Source organism: Protopterus annectens, chromosome 2.part0 (genome assembly GCF_019279795.1).
Source record: "Protopterus annectens isolate FY-2018-M chromosome 2.part0, PAN1.0, whole genome shotgun sequence".
In the NCBI taxonomy this organism is placed as follows: domain Eukaryota; kingdom Metazoa; phylum Chordata; order Ceratodontiformes; family Protopteridae; genus Protopterus; species Protopterus annectens.
Genome location: NC_056728.1, coordinates 1,754,429,575 through 1,754,445,980, shown reverse-complemented (window position 1 = coordinate 1,754,445,980; position 16,406 = coordinate 1,754,429,575). Strand labels below are relative to the sequence as shown.

At 40.8% G+C, this 16,406-nt stretch overlaps 1 protein-coding gene across 1 annotated transcript in view; it reads left to right on the top strand.

Annotated features, from left to right (window-relative positions):
- The window catches only part of RIMKLA (ribosomal modification protein rimK like family member A), a 338,747-nt gene that overhangs the window by 236,314 nt on the left and 86,027 nt on the right, over nt 1-16,406 (top strand). The window contains exon 4 of the mRNA XM_044060444.1: nt 7,528-7,731. Within this exon, the coding sequence (XP_043916379.1) occupies nt 7,528-7,731 (204 nt within the window). The remainder of the gene's footprint in view (nt 1-7,527; nt 7,732-16,406) is intronic.

Below are 16,406 nucleotides of genomic sequence, written 5' to 3'. Positions count from 1 at the left end.
AGCAAATATTTATTATGTATTTATTGACATTTGATTACTGGGAAGGTCCGACTGGGTAGGAGCCTATTTTCAGTGGCGACCCGGGAGAAAAGCTCTAAAGTACTACAAAACATTTTAAGAACAAGTTTATAATCTTCAAAAATAATACAAAAAACATTTACAGTTTAAGTAATTATACCAAATTAGACATAATATGAAAACATTGGTTAAGAAAAGATACAAGTTGTATGGCAGTAATTTAATATTTGAAGACATTTTAGCCAGTTTTTAGAGAAGTTAAAGGAACTGCAATAGGAAGTGAGAAACAAGGAGACTTATGGTATATTTACAGAGTAAGCTGGGGAGAAAAATTGATAGAAGTAATGAAGTGCGTGAAGAAGGGGAGATAATAAGGTATGAGGTATGAATAGGTACTTATTCACATTTAGGAGTAAGTTTATCCTGGCTTTGAACAAGGACAGAGCCAGCTTTTGGCTAGGAAGTCTTTCAGAATGGTTTTGAAGGCTGGGGGAAGCGTATTGACCTGATGGATACAGGTAAGGAGTTCCAGACCTTAGCAACATGGTGCAAGTACAGACCATGCCCAGCGGATTTGATAGATTTGTGGACAGACAGGAGTTTTTGGTAACTGGATCAAAATAATGAGCTGGAAACAAAGCTGTGTAGAATGTTATTTAGTGCTGGAAAAGCAGACGGATGCTGGATAATTTTATAGGTGGTAAGAAGATGTGTATATGTTAGTTGATGAGGTAGTTTTAACCAAATTAGGCTGTTTAGTGCTATACTGTGGTGGGGTCTGACAGAGAGGTGTTTTCTGCAAATTTAGCAACTTTGTTATAGTATTGTTCAAATTTTGATTTTTGTGATGCCTAAAGGTTAATAAGGGTGAGGGCTGCATAAAGAAGTGTGGGAAGCAGATAAGTAGTGACAAGTGTAGTTTTAGCTGTGTTGGTGAGAAAGTTTTTTGGCACTGTAAAGCATTCTTAGTTTCTGATGAGTTTTTCTTATGCAATTTTCTATGTGCAGGTCAAATTTAAGATTATCATCCACTATAATCCCTAATAGTTTGCTATAAAAATTGACTTCAATGGTTGTATTATCGAGAGAGAGACGGCTTTAAATTTTGTTCTTGTCACAAGAGAGTGATTTGGGGAAAAAAGTAGAGATTTGTTTTTTTGTTTTTTTTTTCAGGGATGAGCATGAGTTATGACTTAAAAAGCCATGTTTCAGTGGCTGTTAAATCTTCCTGAGTAATTTTTGAGGTATGCCATGTTGTCAGGTGTGCAAATGCATGTAGTATCATCTGTGTACTGTATTAAGGAGGCCTGTTGTGTGGTTGTGTGGAGGGTGTTGGTGAGAATGTTAAGGAAGAGGGAACCAAGGACAGTGCCTTGTAGTACACCAGTGGTGGCTGGGAGGTTTGGAGAGAAGGTGGAGTGCCATTTTATTGACTGATACCTATTGCACAAGTAGCTCTTGAACCATAGAAGAGTGGGCTGAGAGAGACCTAATGAGGACATTTGAAGTAAAAGTTTGCTGTGACAAACTGTGTTGAAGGCTTTAGACAAGTCAAGAAATAAGGAAGAGACCAGTTTGCCATTATCTCTAACTTTATTGGCAGTATATATATATATATATATATATATATATATATATATATATATATATGTTAGAAGTGCAGTATTAGTATTAGAGGAATGATAGACATTATGTTGTGTGCGGATAGTTCTTCTTGCAGGAAATCGTTTAGTAATTGTTTTTGAATACATTTTCAAATATTTTGGAAAGGGGGAGTAAGCTTGCTATAGGTTTAAAGTCAGTCATGTCTGTTGAACTTCCTCCTTTGTGCAGAGGGATAATGTGTGACTTTTTCCAGAGAGAGGAAACGTGTGATTCCTGGACTGACATATTTATAAGTTGTGAGACAGGATAGGCAGTGCTATTGGCTGCTATTTTAAGTTACTCACTTGGAAGGTCATCAGCTGAAGAAGAGCACAGTTTAAGTTTGTTTAAGATTAGTTTTATATAGGATGTGGGCACAGGTTTGAAGGTGAAAATGAATGTGGTGATATGTGGCTGTTGGGAGGGTCAAGATTAGATGTTGGGGAATCCTTGATTAGATATGCTATACTATCTATGAAGTATGAGTTGAACTGTATTGCTGTTCCAAGTGGTAAGTTATTGGGAGAGGGGTTAGGGTTGAATTTTTGGCCAGGATGTACTATTTCTTTAATGGCTGTCCAAATGTTTTTAGGATTGTGTTTACTATGAAAGTTAGTATAGTTTTTGTCTTCAATTATTTGCTTTTAAGTATTGAAGAGTTAAAACAGGCACTGGGTGGCAGTGAAGAGTTACCGAATAGCTGGGTAACTACAGCAGAGCTAGTAAGAGAGATGGCTAGAAAGGTGCTTGGTGTGACATCTGGAAAGAGGAAGGAGGACAAGGAGACCTGGTGGTGGAATGAAGAAATACAGGAGAGTATACAGAGAAAGAGGTTGGCGAAGAAGAAGTGGGATTGTCAGAGAGATGAAGTAGACAAGAGTATAAGGGGATGAGGTGCATGACAAAGAGAGAGGTGGCGAAGGCTAAGGATAAGGCATATGGAGAGTTGTATGAAAGGTTGGACACTAAGGAGGGAGAAAAGGACCTGTACTGATTGGTTAGACAGAGGGACCGAGCTAGTATAGATGTGCAGCAGGTAAGGGTGATAAAGGATAATGAGGGAAATGTACTCACAAGTGAGGAGAGTGTGTTGAGCAGATGGAAAGAGTACTTTGAGGGGCTGATGAATGAAAAGAATGAGAGGGAGAGAAGGCTGGATGATGTGGGGATAGTGAATCATGAAGTGCAGTGGATTAGCAAGGAGGAAGTAAGGACAGCTATGAAGAGGATGAAGAACGGAAAGGCTGTTGGTCCAGATGACATACCTGTGGAAGCATGGAGGTGTTTAGGTGAAATGGCAGTGGAGTTTTTAACTAGATTGTTTAATGAAATCTTGGAAAGTGAGAGGATGCCTGAGGAATGGAGAAAACGTGTTTTGGTACCGATTTTTAAGAATAAGGGTGATGTGCAGAGCTGTAGTAACTACAGAGGGATTAAATTGATCAGTCACAGCATGAAGTTATGGGAAAGAGTAGTGGAAGCTAGGTTAAGAAGGGAGGTGATGATTAGTGATCAGCAGTATGGTTTCATGCCAGGAAAGAGCACTACAGATGCGATGTTTGCTTTGAGAGTGTTGATGGAGAAGTACAGAGAATGTCAGGAGTTGCATTGCGTCTTTGTGAATTTAGAGAAAGCATATGACAGGGTGCCTAGAGAGGAGTTGTGGTATTGTATAAGGAAGTCAGGGAGTGTCAAAGAAGTATGTAAGAGTGGTACAGGATATGTACAAGGGTAGTGTGACAGCAGTGAGGTCTGCGGTGGGAGTGACGGATGGGTTTAAGGTGGAGGTGGGATTACATCAAGGTTCAGCTCTGAGCCCTTTCTTATTTGTAATGGTGATGGACAGGTTGACAGATGAGATCAGACAGGAGTCCCCGTGGACTATGATGTTTGCAGGTGACATTGTGATCTGTAGTGAGAGTAGGGAACAAGTGGAGGAGACCCTGGAGAGGTGGAGATATGCTCTAGAGAGAAGAGGAATGAAGGTCAGCAGGACTAAGACAGAATATATGTGTGTGAATGAGAGGGAGGATAGAGGAATGGTGAGGATGCAGGGAGTAGAGGTGGTGAAGGTGGATGAGTTTAAATACTTGGGATCAACAGTTCAGAGTAATGGTGAGTGTGGAAGAGAGGTGAAGAAGAGAGTACAGGCAGGATGGAGTGGGTGGAGAAGAGTGTCAGGAGTAATTTGTGACAGACGAGTACCAGTAAGAGTGAAAGGGAAGGTCTACAAGAGGGTAGTGAGACCAGCTATGTTACATGGGTTGGAGACAGTAGCATTGACAAAAAGGCAGGAGTCAGAGCTTGACGTGGCAGAGTTGAAGATGTTAAGGTTTGCACTGGGTGTGACGAGGATGAACAGGATTAGGAATAAGTATATTAGAGGGTTAGCCCAGGTTGGAAGGTTTGGAGATAAAGCCAGAGAGGCAAGATTACATTGGTTTGGGCGTGTGCTGAGGAGGGATGCAGATTATATTGGGAAAAAGATGCTAAGGATGAAGCTGCCAGGTAACAGGAAAAGAGGAAGGCCTAAGATAAGGTTTATGGATGTGGTGAGAGAAGACATGCAGTTGGTTGGTGTGACAGAGCAAGATGCAGAGGACAGGAAGAAATGGAAACAGTTGATCTGCTGTGGCGACCCCTGACAGGAGCAGCCAAAAGAAGAAGAAGAAGAAGAAAGAAGATTATGGTGTTTTATATTTTGGCATTTTTTTCCATGCTTTTTCTCTATCCTGCATTAGCATTCTACTCTTTTTTTAATAGCCAAATTGAATTAATTGCTTTTAGTCTCTTCTTTCTAGGAGATGCAAGACTATTTAGGATATTCAGGAAGGATGTATTAAATTAATTTAAAGTATTATCTAAGGGAAGAATTTTTAGGAAGTTTCAATTAATAAATGATAGGGTGGTGCAGTGGCGCAGCGGTTAATGTTGTCGCCTCACAGCAAGAGATTTTCTCCGGTTCGGTTCTCGGCTGATGTGCCTTCTGTAAAGAGTCTGCATGTCCCTCCATGCAGACCAAGTCAGGTTTCCTTCCACATTCCAAAGAGATGAGTCTGGAGCATTTCTTCCCAGGCCTCTGCTGAAAATAGGCTCTGTCCTAGTCAGACTTTCCCAGTCAACAGATGCTAAATAAATAAATATGGAATATTTCTGGGTTAAGCTTGGAAAAGTTGCGTATTGTTTTATAAACATGGTGTTTAAGTTAATGTGTGAGATGTCTGGTTATATAGATTGGGAGATGATTACCGAGACAGCCAGACACTGTACCTGTGGTGGTATATTTGCTAGGGTCTGATACTAGGTTTGAGTCTAATAGGGAATTTAATGTCTTGCTATAATGTGTCAGGCTATTAATTAGTTGTGTGAAACGGTATAAGTTTGTGCTAGATGTAGGGGAGTTATGTCCAACCGACATTCACATCACCTAGTAGTATTTTTCCTTGTGGAATTGTTATGGATGTCCAATGTAAGATATTTTCCAGTAAAGCTGTATTGTCACCAGGAGGGATGTAAAGGACAGTAATACATTTTTGATTATAATTGTTTAATTTCAAGAAAGTAATAAGAAGCTCTGCTGAATTGAATTTTGGTGTTGGTTTATTGAAGGGGGAAATGTGGTAGTTGGGAAATATTAATGCAATAGCACCACCTTCCCTCTATATACAGCCATTGCAGATAATATTATAGCCGGGAGGTGTAATTTTAGAGTTGTTTTTTTCCAAACACCTTTATTGAATTAGGATTTGTAACGTAGGCAAATTTACATTCATATAAAACTAATCAAACTAGATTAACATAAACATTATACTTCACATATATCACTATATCTCATATAACATAAGCAATATTACTTAAATTACTCAATTCCTGCCTTTTTTAAACAAGAAACATCTTTATTAAGTTATCACTTATGACACAGGCAATCGTACATTTATATAAATGAAAACAAACCATACCGACACAATCCTAGTTGCAAACATTTTACATCACAATCCATACTGACACACTCCCAGTTGCGAAGAGCACTTTTGGCTGACATCAAAGAGTGAAATAATACTAATTTCATGAACTTTAATCGTACTTCCCATCATGGTATTAGAAACCCAAAAGACTTGGAGAAATTAAAAATTACAGACATTATACATCACTTATGAACTACCCAATCATTCTCACTCAGGCATTTCATAGCTCATTTAAGTCCTGCCACCTTATGCTGCTTTTAAGCCAAGTTTCAGTTACAGCAAGTGTATCAGTCTTATAATGGGTACTCCAGGCACGTAGTATAGCAGTCTTACTTCCTATGTCTCTAACATTTGTGGCAGAAAAAGTTAGATTGCCAGGGTTGGAGATGACTGTTGTAAGATTAGAGTAGTGTGTGGAAGAGAATTGTCATGATGTTCATTGTGATAGGCGGGGCCAGGATTAGGGTGAACGTCTCCTTCTAGAAGGATTTTAGCATATTGGAGAATTACTGATACTTGTTTTTTGGAGAGCATTTTTCCACTTAATTTTTGTTTTGATTTGAGTTGAAATGGAGTTAATCAGTCTATATTTTATATTTTAAATTTTCCAGTGATGTGAACCTTGGCTTTAGATGACTGTCACTGCTGAAGTAACACACAGGCTCCATGTACAAAATGGGAAAAGGGTGTTGTGGATGGATAGCTGAATATTTTATATTTTATCAAATAAAATATGCTGTCTGTGTTTTTTGAAGGGGCAAGAACTGTGCACCCCCAACAGTTATATATACCAACTTTGAGGTCTCATAACAGTGGGGAAGAGGGTAAGCTCGTTAATCCAATAAACTGCTGCCTTTTTACATTATATATGTTGCCAGCATGGCAGTAGCAGTCCATGTTGCACTGTCAGTCTTAAAGACTGTCAATGTGCTGCAGCTTCGATCTTTAACTGTTGCTGTTCTGTGCGTCAACAAATATACTGTTAGATAGTTTTACGATCTCCTATGTATCCACATATATATATATATATATATATATATATATATATATATATATATATATATATATATATAGCTATAGCTATATAGATATGTATGTACATATACACAGTAGTGCATCTAGGGTGGGGCAAAAGTGTTAGGAGACGCAAGAAGCCAGTCTTTTTTCAGTGCATTACTGGTGTTTGAATACTGGTATTTGCATTCATAACTGAAGCACTTCAGCTCTCCTTGTACGCCAGGCATTGAGGGAGAAAGCATAGCAGCTGCTTGCTACAGTTTAAAAAGAGAGAGAAGAGCTTTTTTTTCTTCAGGTTGTCAGAAGAGCTTTTTTCCCTCTCCAAGTTGTTGTGGGGGGCACCAGAATTTCTAGCTACACCTCTATATAGATATAGATAGATAGATAGATAGATAGATAGATAGATAGATAGATAGATAGATAGATAGATAGACAGACAGACAGACAGATAGATAGACATACAGACAGACAGACAGACAGACAGATAGATAGATAGAGCTAGATATTGTTTTTTTTTTTCAAAGTTGATTGCCATATCTGCAACAGAAGTAAAGGGAAGATCTTTTCTGTTAGGAAGTCTTCTTTCAACAGCATTCAACACTCATAGCAAAGGAAAAGTGCATTGTCATAACTGTCTCGCATCATTTGAATGGATTGCATTAATGCAGTTTATTGGTGACAAAACTGGTAGACCTAAATATGAAGAACAGACAGAAATAAAACACTGGTAGAAAAAACATTTGAGGAAATCAATCTAGCCTGTCCTTTTCTGCCATTAAACAAAGTTTGCAATTCTGTATAATCATTTATATATGTATTATATGTATAATTTATTTACTGTTTGAAACTGAACAGTAATTCTTTTTTTTTTTTTTTTTTTTAGGAAAATCTGTGATCCTTGCCAGAGACAAACAACATTTGTCTGATCTCACTCATCTGATTCAGCATGATGCCCCATACCTGTTCCAGAAGTACATGCAGGATTCACATGGGAAACATATCCGTGTGGTGGTGGTTGGGGGACGTGTCATTGGTTCCACGCTACTTTTCTCAACGGATGTGAGAATACAGAGTAACCGTTCACAGGGTAAGCTGATGATTTTGTTGGAAATACAACAGATCCACAGAAAAACTTATCTTATGGCTTTGCAAATCCTACTGACAGAAAAGCAGGAGAGTGTGTTCTTTTTTATGTTAAGTGCATGTTTTAACATTGTTTTTTCTTTTTTTTACTGTGTGTTGCAACAAGATAGTGACTAAACATGAAGAGATGTCTGACTCCACCATCTTTGAAGGAAGGTCAAAATGCATATATTCATTGACCATTGAGCTCTTCCCTCCCAGACATTCCCTGGGCCCATTCACTCCATGGGGTAAAAGGCCTATGGCCCATTCAGTCCATGGGGTAAAAGCTCTATGGTCCATATATTCCATGGGGTACAATCCGTACATCCCATTCAATCCATGGGTTAAAGCTCTATGGCCCACTCATTTCTTAGGGTAAAAGCCCTATGGCCCACTCATTTCTTAGGGTAAAAGCCCTTTGTCCCATTCATTCCTTGGGGTAAAAGCTCCATGGCCCATTCATTCCTTGGGGTAAAAGTTCTGTTGCCCATTCATTCCTTAGGGTAAAAGTCCAATGTCACATTCTTTCCTTAAGAAAAAAGCCCTATGTCACATTCATTCCTTGGGAGTAAAAGTTCTATGGCCCATTCATTCATTGGGATAAAGGCACTATGGTCCAGTCTTTCCTTAGGGTAAAAGTTCTATGGCCCACTCATTCCTTAAGGTAAAAGCTATATGGCCCATTCATTCCTTAGGGTAAAAGCCCTCTGGCCCATTCATTCCTTGGGGTAAAAGCTCTATGGCCTATTTATTCCATGAGACGAGAGTGAAGTGAACTGGGGGGGGGGGGTGCTCATCTGCACAACAGAAGATTGTATTTTTATTATGTCTCACTTTTCCCAGCTCATATGCCACAGCATCCAAGGGAGGATGTCTAACGAGCCCCAAGTGACATACATCTACACCTCCATGTGTGACACAATGTAATGCCCTGCTACCGATTATGACAGCACCTTCAGTTCAACCCTGTTAACAAGAATTTAACACCAGATGTGTTCTTGGGCACACATGCATGTGCGCATGCACACACAGATACACACACACACAGATATACACACACACACACACACACACACACACACACACACACACACACACACACACACACCCTATCCACTGAAGGGACCTGAACAGACACAGCCTTGTCATTCCCGTCCTGCTCCCTTGCTAACACTTCAAGGTTTCCAAGCCACTGGTCTAAATTAGGTCACCTAGACCATGGTTAGGGCTTAATCTCTCTATGCCAAAGGAGGTCATATTGTATCACTAGGAACACCATCCCTTCCATAGTTTCTGGTGGATGCTTTTACATCCAGTTTGGTCAGTATCCCCCACCGCTATTCTTTTTTTCTCAGTTTATATTTTGTCCTGGTACCTGAATTTGAAGGATTTCAAACTTTTTTTCTTATATAATCAGATGTCCTTCTATATCATTTTTGCAGTATTTGTTACAGAAGGGGAAAGAAAAATAAATAAATAAATAAAAAAGGGGGGGGGGTGTCTTGCCCTGGGCAGCCCATCGCTTAGCCAGTGTAAATAAGCTTAAAAGAGATCATGTTTGCTTTATGCATAGCATTTATGCTCCCAGCACAGAACATAAGGCATAAAAGGTAAAAGGGATGTACAGATGCAACTATCTAGAAGTTCTTTTGCCACCAGTTTGAACGGCATTTTTGCCATTTGGTTTAAATGCGTTGTTGCTGTACTGAATATTTAGCAACACCAGATAAGTTCCCCTTTGGGGTTATTTTTATTTTTTTATTTTTACTTTCTTGGTCTTGTATTTTATATCACTGGCTAGAGTTTATGTCATCCAAGACGGGAAAATATCAGTGTGGGAGGCAGATTCCCCATAAAGATCATAACAAACAGTGTCTTTTTTGTTTGGGCACTTCCCACAACCATACCTCTTGTAGTATCTGTAAAGCATCTGTCCCTAAAACATGCAGAAGCTGTTTGTCTTTCCTGGCCATTTATCTTGAAAACCAATGGCTTAGACAGTTAGCCCAGTGTACCGTGGTGGAATCCTTTAACTCTGAGGTACTCCCACTGGGTAAGAATAAGGCCAAGAAGTCTCAGACAGATTTCTTTAGCTGTCCAGTCTCCACTGGATGTCCCTCTAGAAGCAGGTAATAGCTCTGTAGGTTGTTTAGTGTGTACATTGGGTTTCTCTGTCATGACCCCTCTGGAGACCGTCATGGATCCATCTTTTCAGACGTCCTCTGGTGCTTTGCAGGCATCTGCTCCAGATGTTGAGGGGGAACTGCAGTTGATTATCTCGGGGGGTCCTCGAGGGATTCAGAAGATATTAGTCAGGGAGGAAGTTGCAGGTTCTCTTCTTGAATCTTGCCAAGGGTTGGAACCTCCAGTATTTGTTAGGGCTGATGTCCCTTCTAAGAAAAGACAAAAAATGAAGCATGTTTCAGTCTGTCCTATGGATCCTCAAAGGGAATGGCAAGAGTTTATTCAGGGCTTGTTCTCTGCCTTAATGGTCCTAAAGCCTCCTTAGTGGGTTTCAGTAGCTACTCCTCCTTGGACCTCTACCCCTCCTAAATGGTTTAGGGAACCAAATTCCTCAGATGAGGATTCCCTGTCTGGTGAGGGATCTTTGTCCTATTCTTCACAGATGCCTTCGACTTTGGCTTATGGTTCTGATGAAGGGGAGTCTGTTAACCCTGAGTCTCCTTTGGAGGAATTGTCCTTTGGGGGCACAATTGCTAGGAGATGGAATTCTTTAAGTGTAATTCTTCTCAAGTGTCTGATATTCAGAGAAGATATTATGAGTTGCTTCAGGTGGATACTCCTAAACCATCAACTGTTCCTCCTGTGTTGGCTGCCTTGTTGGATACTTTCATTGCTGCTTCCAAGTCTTCTGATTCTCAGCCTCCTGCTCCTAAGAAACTGATAGGTTCTATAAGGTTCCTGAGGATTGTCTGTTTTTTTTTAATGTCCTTTTGCTGATCCTGCTGTGGTGTCAGTCTCTTCTGACAAACCTTCTAAACTTTTGCCCTCTTCCAAACTTTTGCCTTCTGATAAGGATAGCAGGGCAATGGGAGGATTGGTAAGAAAATGTATATTGCTTCTACTTTGGCCTTTAGGGCTATTAATTACCAGACCCACATGACCAGGTATGCTCTGGCCTTGATTGCTCATGCTTGTTAGGTTATCTCTGCCTCTCTGATTATGATGGCAAATCCTCTACCTTATCTTTTTTAGGTTCTGCTTCTCGAGTGGTTCACCACTCTATTAAGTGTAGCTATGATGCTGCTGACACCTCTTCTATGGCTGCAGCTTTTGGGTACATCATGAAGTCTTATTCTGGGATTTGTCTCCAGTCTCTTCCTGAGGACATTAAGGCCAAGTTGTTGGATGCTGCTTTGAATAATGCTCATTTTTTGGGAACTGCTGCTGCTACTGACATGTTCAACTTTCTTCAAGAGAAAGGCAAAGCCTTGCAAGACCTTAAACATATTTTTTGTCTCTCCTATGCCTAAGTTCCAGAAGAATTCTCCTTCTAGGTCTGCTTTTGTTTGTAGACAACCCTGCCAGTTTCTAAGGGCAGGAAGAGTGGGAGGCGGGCCCCCTCCTGCAAAGGCTTCTCAGATTTCTGAGGCCCAGAAGCCTCCTTTATCTGATAAATATGCTTCTCTTTGACAATTCAGCCCCCCTGCCTTCAGAGCAGGTTCTTTGTCCCATCAGCTCTCCCTTTGTCTTCCAAATTGGCATCTCATCCCTTCAGTCTCTTGGGTTCTTTCTGTCATCCATCAGGGTTCATGGTATGGAAATGTCTCCTTTCTTTTTCGGGGATTCCTCAACCTCCTCTAGAGCAACTTCCTTATGTCCCAGAGGTTCTAGGGTCCCTGCTGAACCAAGGGACAATTCAACCTGTCCCCCCTTCCCAAGTAGGAAGGGGTTTTTATTCCCAGATGTTCCTGGTTCCTTGAAAGGAGGGCACTTGGAGACCTATTTTGGATCTCTCCCGGCTCAACACATTTCTCAAGATCCCTTCTTTATGGATGCTTACTCTTCAAACTCTGTTTCCCCTTTTATTACCTTAGGCTTTTCTGGTGTCCATGGATCTGAAAGATGCTTACCTTCATATCCCTATTTATCTTCTCTGCAGGAAATTTTTGTTTCTCTGTGTCTTCCTCTCACTTTCAGTTTTCTGCTTTGCCCTTTGGCGTCTGTACTGTCCCAAGGGCACTCACAAAATGCCTAGCTCCTGTGATTACCTTCTGCAGGCTCCAAGGCATTCAGATTTTTCCTTATCTAGATAACGTGTTGCTTCAGGCCCCTTCTCCCAATCGATTGTTGCAAGATCTGCAGTTTAACATCTCACTTCTTCAAAGTCTCTGGTTTACTATCAACTTCCAAAAGTCTGTCCTGGCTGCCTCTCAGTATCATGTGTATTTGGGATGCAGGATTCAGATGGTGCCAATGTTGGCCTCTCTTCCGTCTCCAAAGGTATTGTCATTGACAGACTTCTTTTAGTCTCTTAATCCGCTGACTGCCATGCCAGCCAGGAAGTTTCTTCGGGCCCTGGGATTCATGGCCTCTTCTATTCTGATGCTTCCTCTTGTCAGACTGCATATGCGGAAGCTTCAGTGGTTCCTCAAGTAGGTTTGGCTGCAGCATCGTCACACTCGGAATTTCAGTGTACCTGTCCTTACCTGTCACAAGAAGGAATTCAAGTGGTGGATTTTACAGTTAACTCTCAACCCAGACCAACCATTTCAGCCTCCCATCCCTTCTCAAGAGCTGTTCATCGATACCTTGAACATGGAGTGAGGGGGTGTCTCTTGGTCACCTGAAATTTTATGGTCTTTGGCTTGGCCATCAGAAGTCAGACCATATTGACATCAAAGAGATGAGGGCTCTGATTCTGGCCCTTCTGGCTTTTTACCCCATGTTCTCTCTGGGCCCTTTGAAGGTGTACACAGACAACATTAAAGTAATGTGGTACGTCAACAAGCAGGGAGGCACAAAATCTTACTTCCTCTGCAGGATGACACTTCAGGCTTGGGAAGTGGCTGTCAGTTATCAGTTAACTCTTCAGGCAGTACACATTCCTTCAGAGCACAGTCTTGTGGCAGACACTCTGAGCAGGTCCAAAACACAGGCTCACGAATGGATGCTTCACAGTGACATGTTTCTCCACATTTTTCATCAGTGGGGTATTCCTCATGTAGATCTTTTTGCCTCCCCTCTGAACAGGCAGATTCCTCTATTTTGTTCCAGAGTACTATGCCATCTGGCCTGGAAGAAGGATGCCCTTTGCTTTCCTTGGAAGGGGAGGTTTATGTATGCTTTTCCTCCTCTTCCTCTACTTCCAAGACTCCTGCAGAAGATTCCACTGGACTCCTCAAAAATCTTGCTAGTGACTCCTATATGGCTGAGACAGCACTGGTTCCCCCTCTTAATGTTTCTGGCCAGGAGCAAACATACCTCACCATTGGATCTCCTCACACAAGACAAGGGGTTTCATCCATCCCCACTTCTCCACTCTGCAACAGATACTGTGGGTGATGGGGTTTTGTTACCTTTCAGGCAGCTCTTTTCTGAGGACATGCTCAGGGTTTTACAGGAAGCAAGGAAACTCTCAACAAGAAAATCTTATATGTCCAAATGGAAAAGATTTTTGGTCTGGTACCATGCTCATAATTAGGACCCTTTTTCTTTTGGGGTCTCTCTGGTCCTCTCTTATTTGTGTGAGTGGCTCCAGCCTGGCTTGGCCCATTTTTCACCCATTTCTGTTGTCTGCCCTTGAATCCTCCTTCTCATGTTGAGGTCAAGCAATTTATTAATGGTATCCTGCACATTGGGCCTCCAAGAAAGCCTATTCCTCCTCCTTGGGACCTTAATTTTGTTTTGGAAAAATTGACTAAGGCTCCTTTTGAGCCTGCAGATTCTGCTTCTTTGCTACATTGTACCTGGAAGACTGTTTTGTTTCTGGCTCTTACTTCTGCTCAAAGGGTTTCTGAGCTCCAGGCCCTTATGGCCATTCCTTCTTTTTTGTTTTTCACAGGGACAGGGTGTCAGTTTGTACTAATACTTTTTTTATGCCCAAGATAGTAAATGAGTTGTCCTTGAATCATTCGATATAACTCCCTTCCCTTTTCCCCTTCTCCTCTGTCTGCTACTGAGAGGGTCCTGCATACCTTGGATTTCCACAGACAGCTCAAGTATTATTTGGATAAAACTAGGACTATTTGTAAGTCTGATCAGCTTTTTGTTTCCTTTCATCCCAGGTCTTTGTGTTTAGCTGTTTCTAAGCAAACCATCTCCACCTGGATATCTAAGGCCATATTCTTTTGTTATTCTTTTCTTGACAAATTTCTGTCTGCTCCTGTTAGAGCTCATTCTACTAGGGCTGTTGCCTCTTCTGGTGCCTTCTTCAAGGGGTTGGACACCAGTTCCATCCTTAAAGCTGCTGTTTGGTTTACAGTGCATACCTTCACTAAGCATTATAAGGTGGATATGGCTTCTAAGGCCAGAGCAGGTTTTGCTGAAACCATTTTATGTGGGTTTGTTGAAGGCTGTTCTCAGTCTTCCATCTCCCATTCTATTTTTTGAGCTTTTTTACTCTCTCTTCTGTAACAAATACTGCAACAGTGATATAGAAAGACACATTAGAGTTGTATAAAATCTTACCATAATAGTAGATGTCCTTCTCTTCACTCTCTTCCTCTAACCCCCTCTTGTTTATTTTGCATTTTTTTCTTCAGGATGTGCATGGACTCTTTTGTCCTATGACGACTGTTCTCTTCTGGGGCAATTCAGTTCTAGGTAGTTGCGTATGTACGTCACTTTTACGCCCTATGTTCTGTGCACAGAGCACAAATGTGACATACAGTGCAAACAAGATCTCTTTTAAGCTTATTTATACTGGCTGAGCTATGGGCTACCAAGGGCAGGACATCCCTTCTGTAATGAATAGTGTAACAGTGAGGAGAAGGGCTTCTACTGTTATGGTAAGATTTTACACAGCTGTACTTTCTAACTGAAAAGGCTTCCTAGATTAGTTCTACTTTTGGATCAAGGAAAGGATTTTCTACCTAGACAGGCAGATTATTTATTTATATACTGCTTATTAATATAAATGGTAGCTTCCCAAGTCATATTTTTAGAGGGAGTAATTTGTTGCTAGGCATAGCCAAACTATAAAAGCAAAGCTGATGGGGCTCAAGAACGGAGACATGCAGTCAAGTTCACATGTACCATGGATTCTAACTCTGAGATCTTAACATGTAGCAGAGGTGGGGGATTATGACAGCATGATTGCTAATCCACATATAGGTGCTTTAATCTGCAAGTTCTGTTTTCAGAAAAATGCCTACTTCATCATTTTTGTGTTGATAAATGAAGACTTGTCTGAGTGTACATATATCCCCCTTTTCACTGCTGAGCAAAAAAATGTTTTTTTTATGTCCTTTCACATTTTGACTGTTCATCTCAAGCTACTTAGGCTGAAACTAGATGGATACTCTAAGCAGTATTTTACATATTGGGAGTCCTCATCCAAAACATGGTCTCAAGGCTTTTGTGAGTAGCACTGTGCTAAATGCTGCATGCATTTCCCTTACTCAACCAACCATGCTTAATGGAATCTCACCTTTACCGTCTATAGTCAACTGGTTGACACGCCAAGATACAAACTTGCAAAGGCTAATTCACAGGTTGAAGGAAGTCAATATGCAACAGAAATCAGAGATACCAAAAATATTGCCTGCAACAAAGATGAACTGACAGCCAGTGCATCATAAGACACCCAGTTTCCCTTGCAAAAACAATAAAGAAGCAGACACTTCAGCAGTAAAATAACCAATGCACTAAAATCAATAAGGAAGAAGTGTCATGCATCAATAATTGAAAGTCAGCAGAAGCATGACAAAACCTAGTAAAATCAACAGCAGATAAAAACAATTTTATCACTTTGGTCATTACCGCAACCGCAATATCGGCACTGATTTATCAGGCCGATATTGCACTACTGCACTATCGTGTTTTCATTTTAAAGAGTTATTGAGCATGAAGATGGGTACAGGGGGTGGCATGGCTAATTTTAGTGAGACAGAGAAAATGTGATGGCTTGCTTATAATTTCTGATATAAGGTGGCATTTGGGAAGTTCGCGGGCACATCTTGTATGTTTTTTTTCCCCACGGGGTGACTCTTCCAGATTGCTGAAGTTTTTCCTATACCCTTACAGTCAGAAAAAATGACAGACTGTTTATAACATACTTCTTAGGAACCAATGCAAGATATGTATTAACTGTAAATGGAAGAAGCAGTTACAAGCCGATTGAAATGCCTCAGATGTCTGTAATTATGGTAAACATACCTGTGGTAAAAGAAAAAAATCTTCACCCGAAAACACTTGTGGGATAAGCAGGTATCGTAGTAATCCCACAACAAAACAGACTGCAGTGAATAGAGTAGTTCCCACAGTCAGTCAGCACAGCATTTTTATTGCCTGCAGGAACCAAAATTAAAAGAGCTCATATATAATTAATAGTGTGGGCGTTCCCAGGGCGAAAGGACTGAAGGAGGCAGCTCATGGGCAGTTCTTCAACAGCAACTAAGCAAAAGGTGAAACATAACATAGGGCGTTACTACCAAATAGTTTGAGTGCCCATAC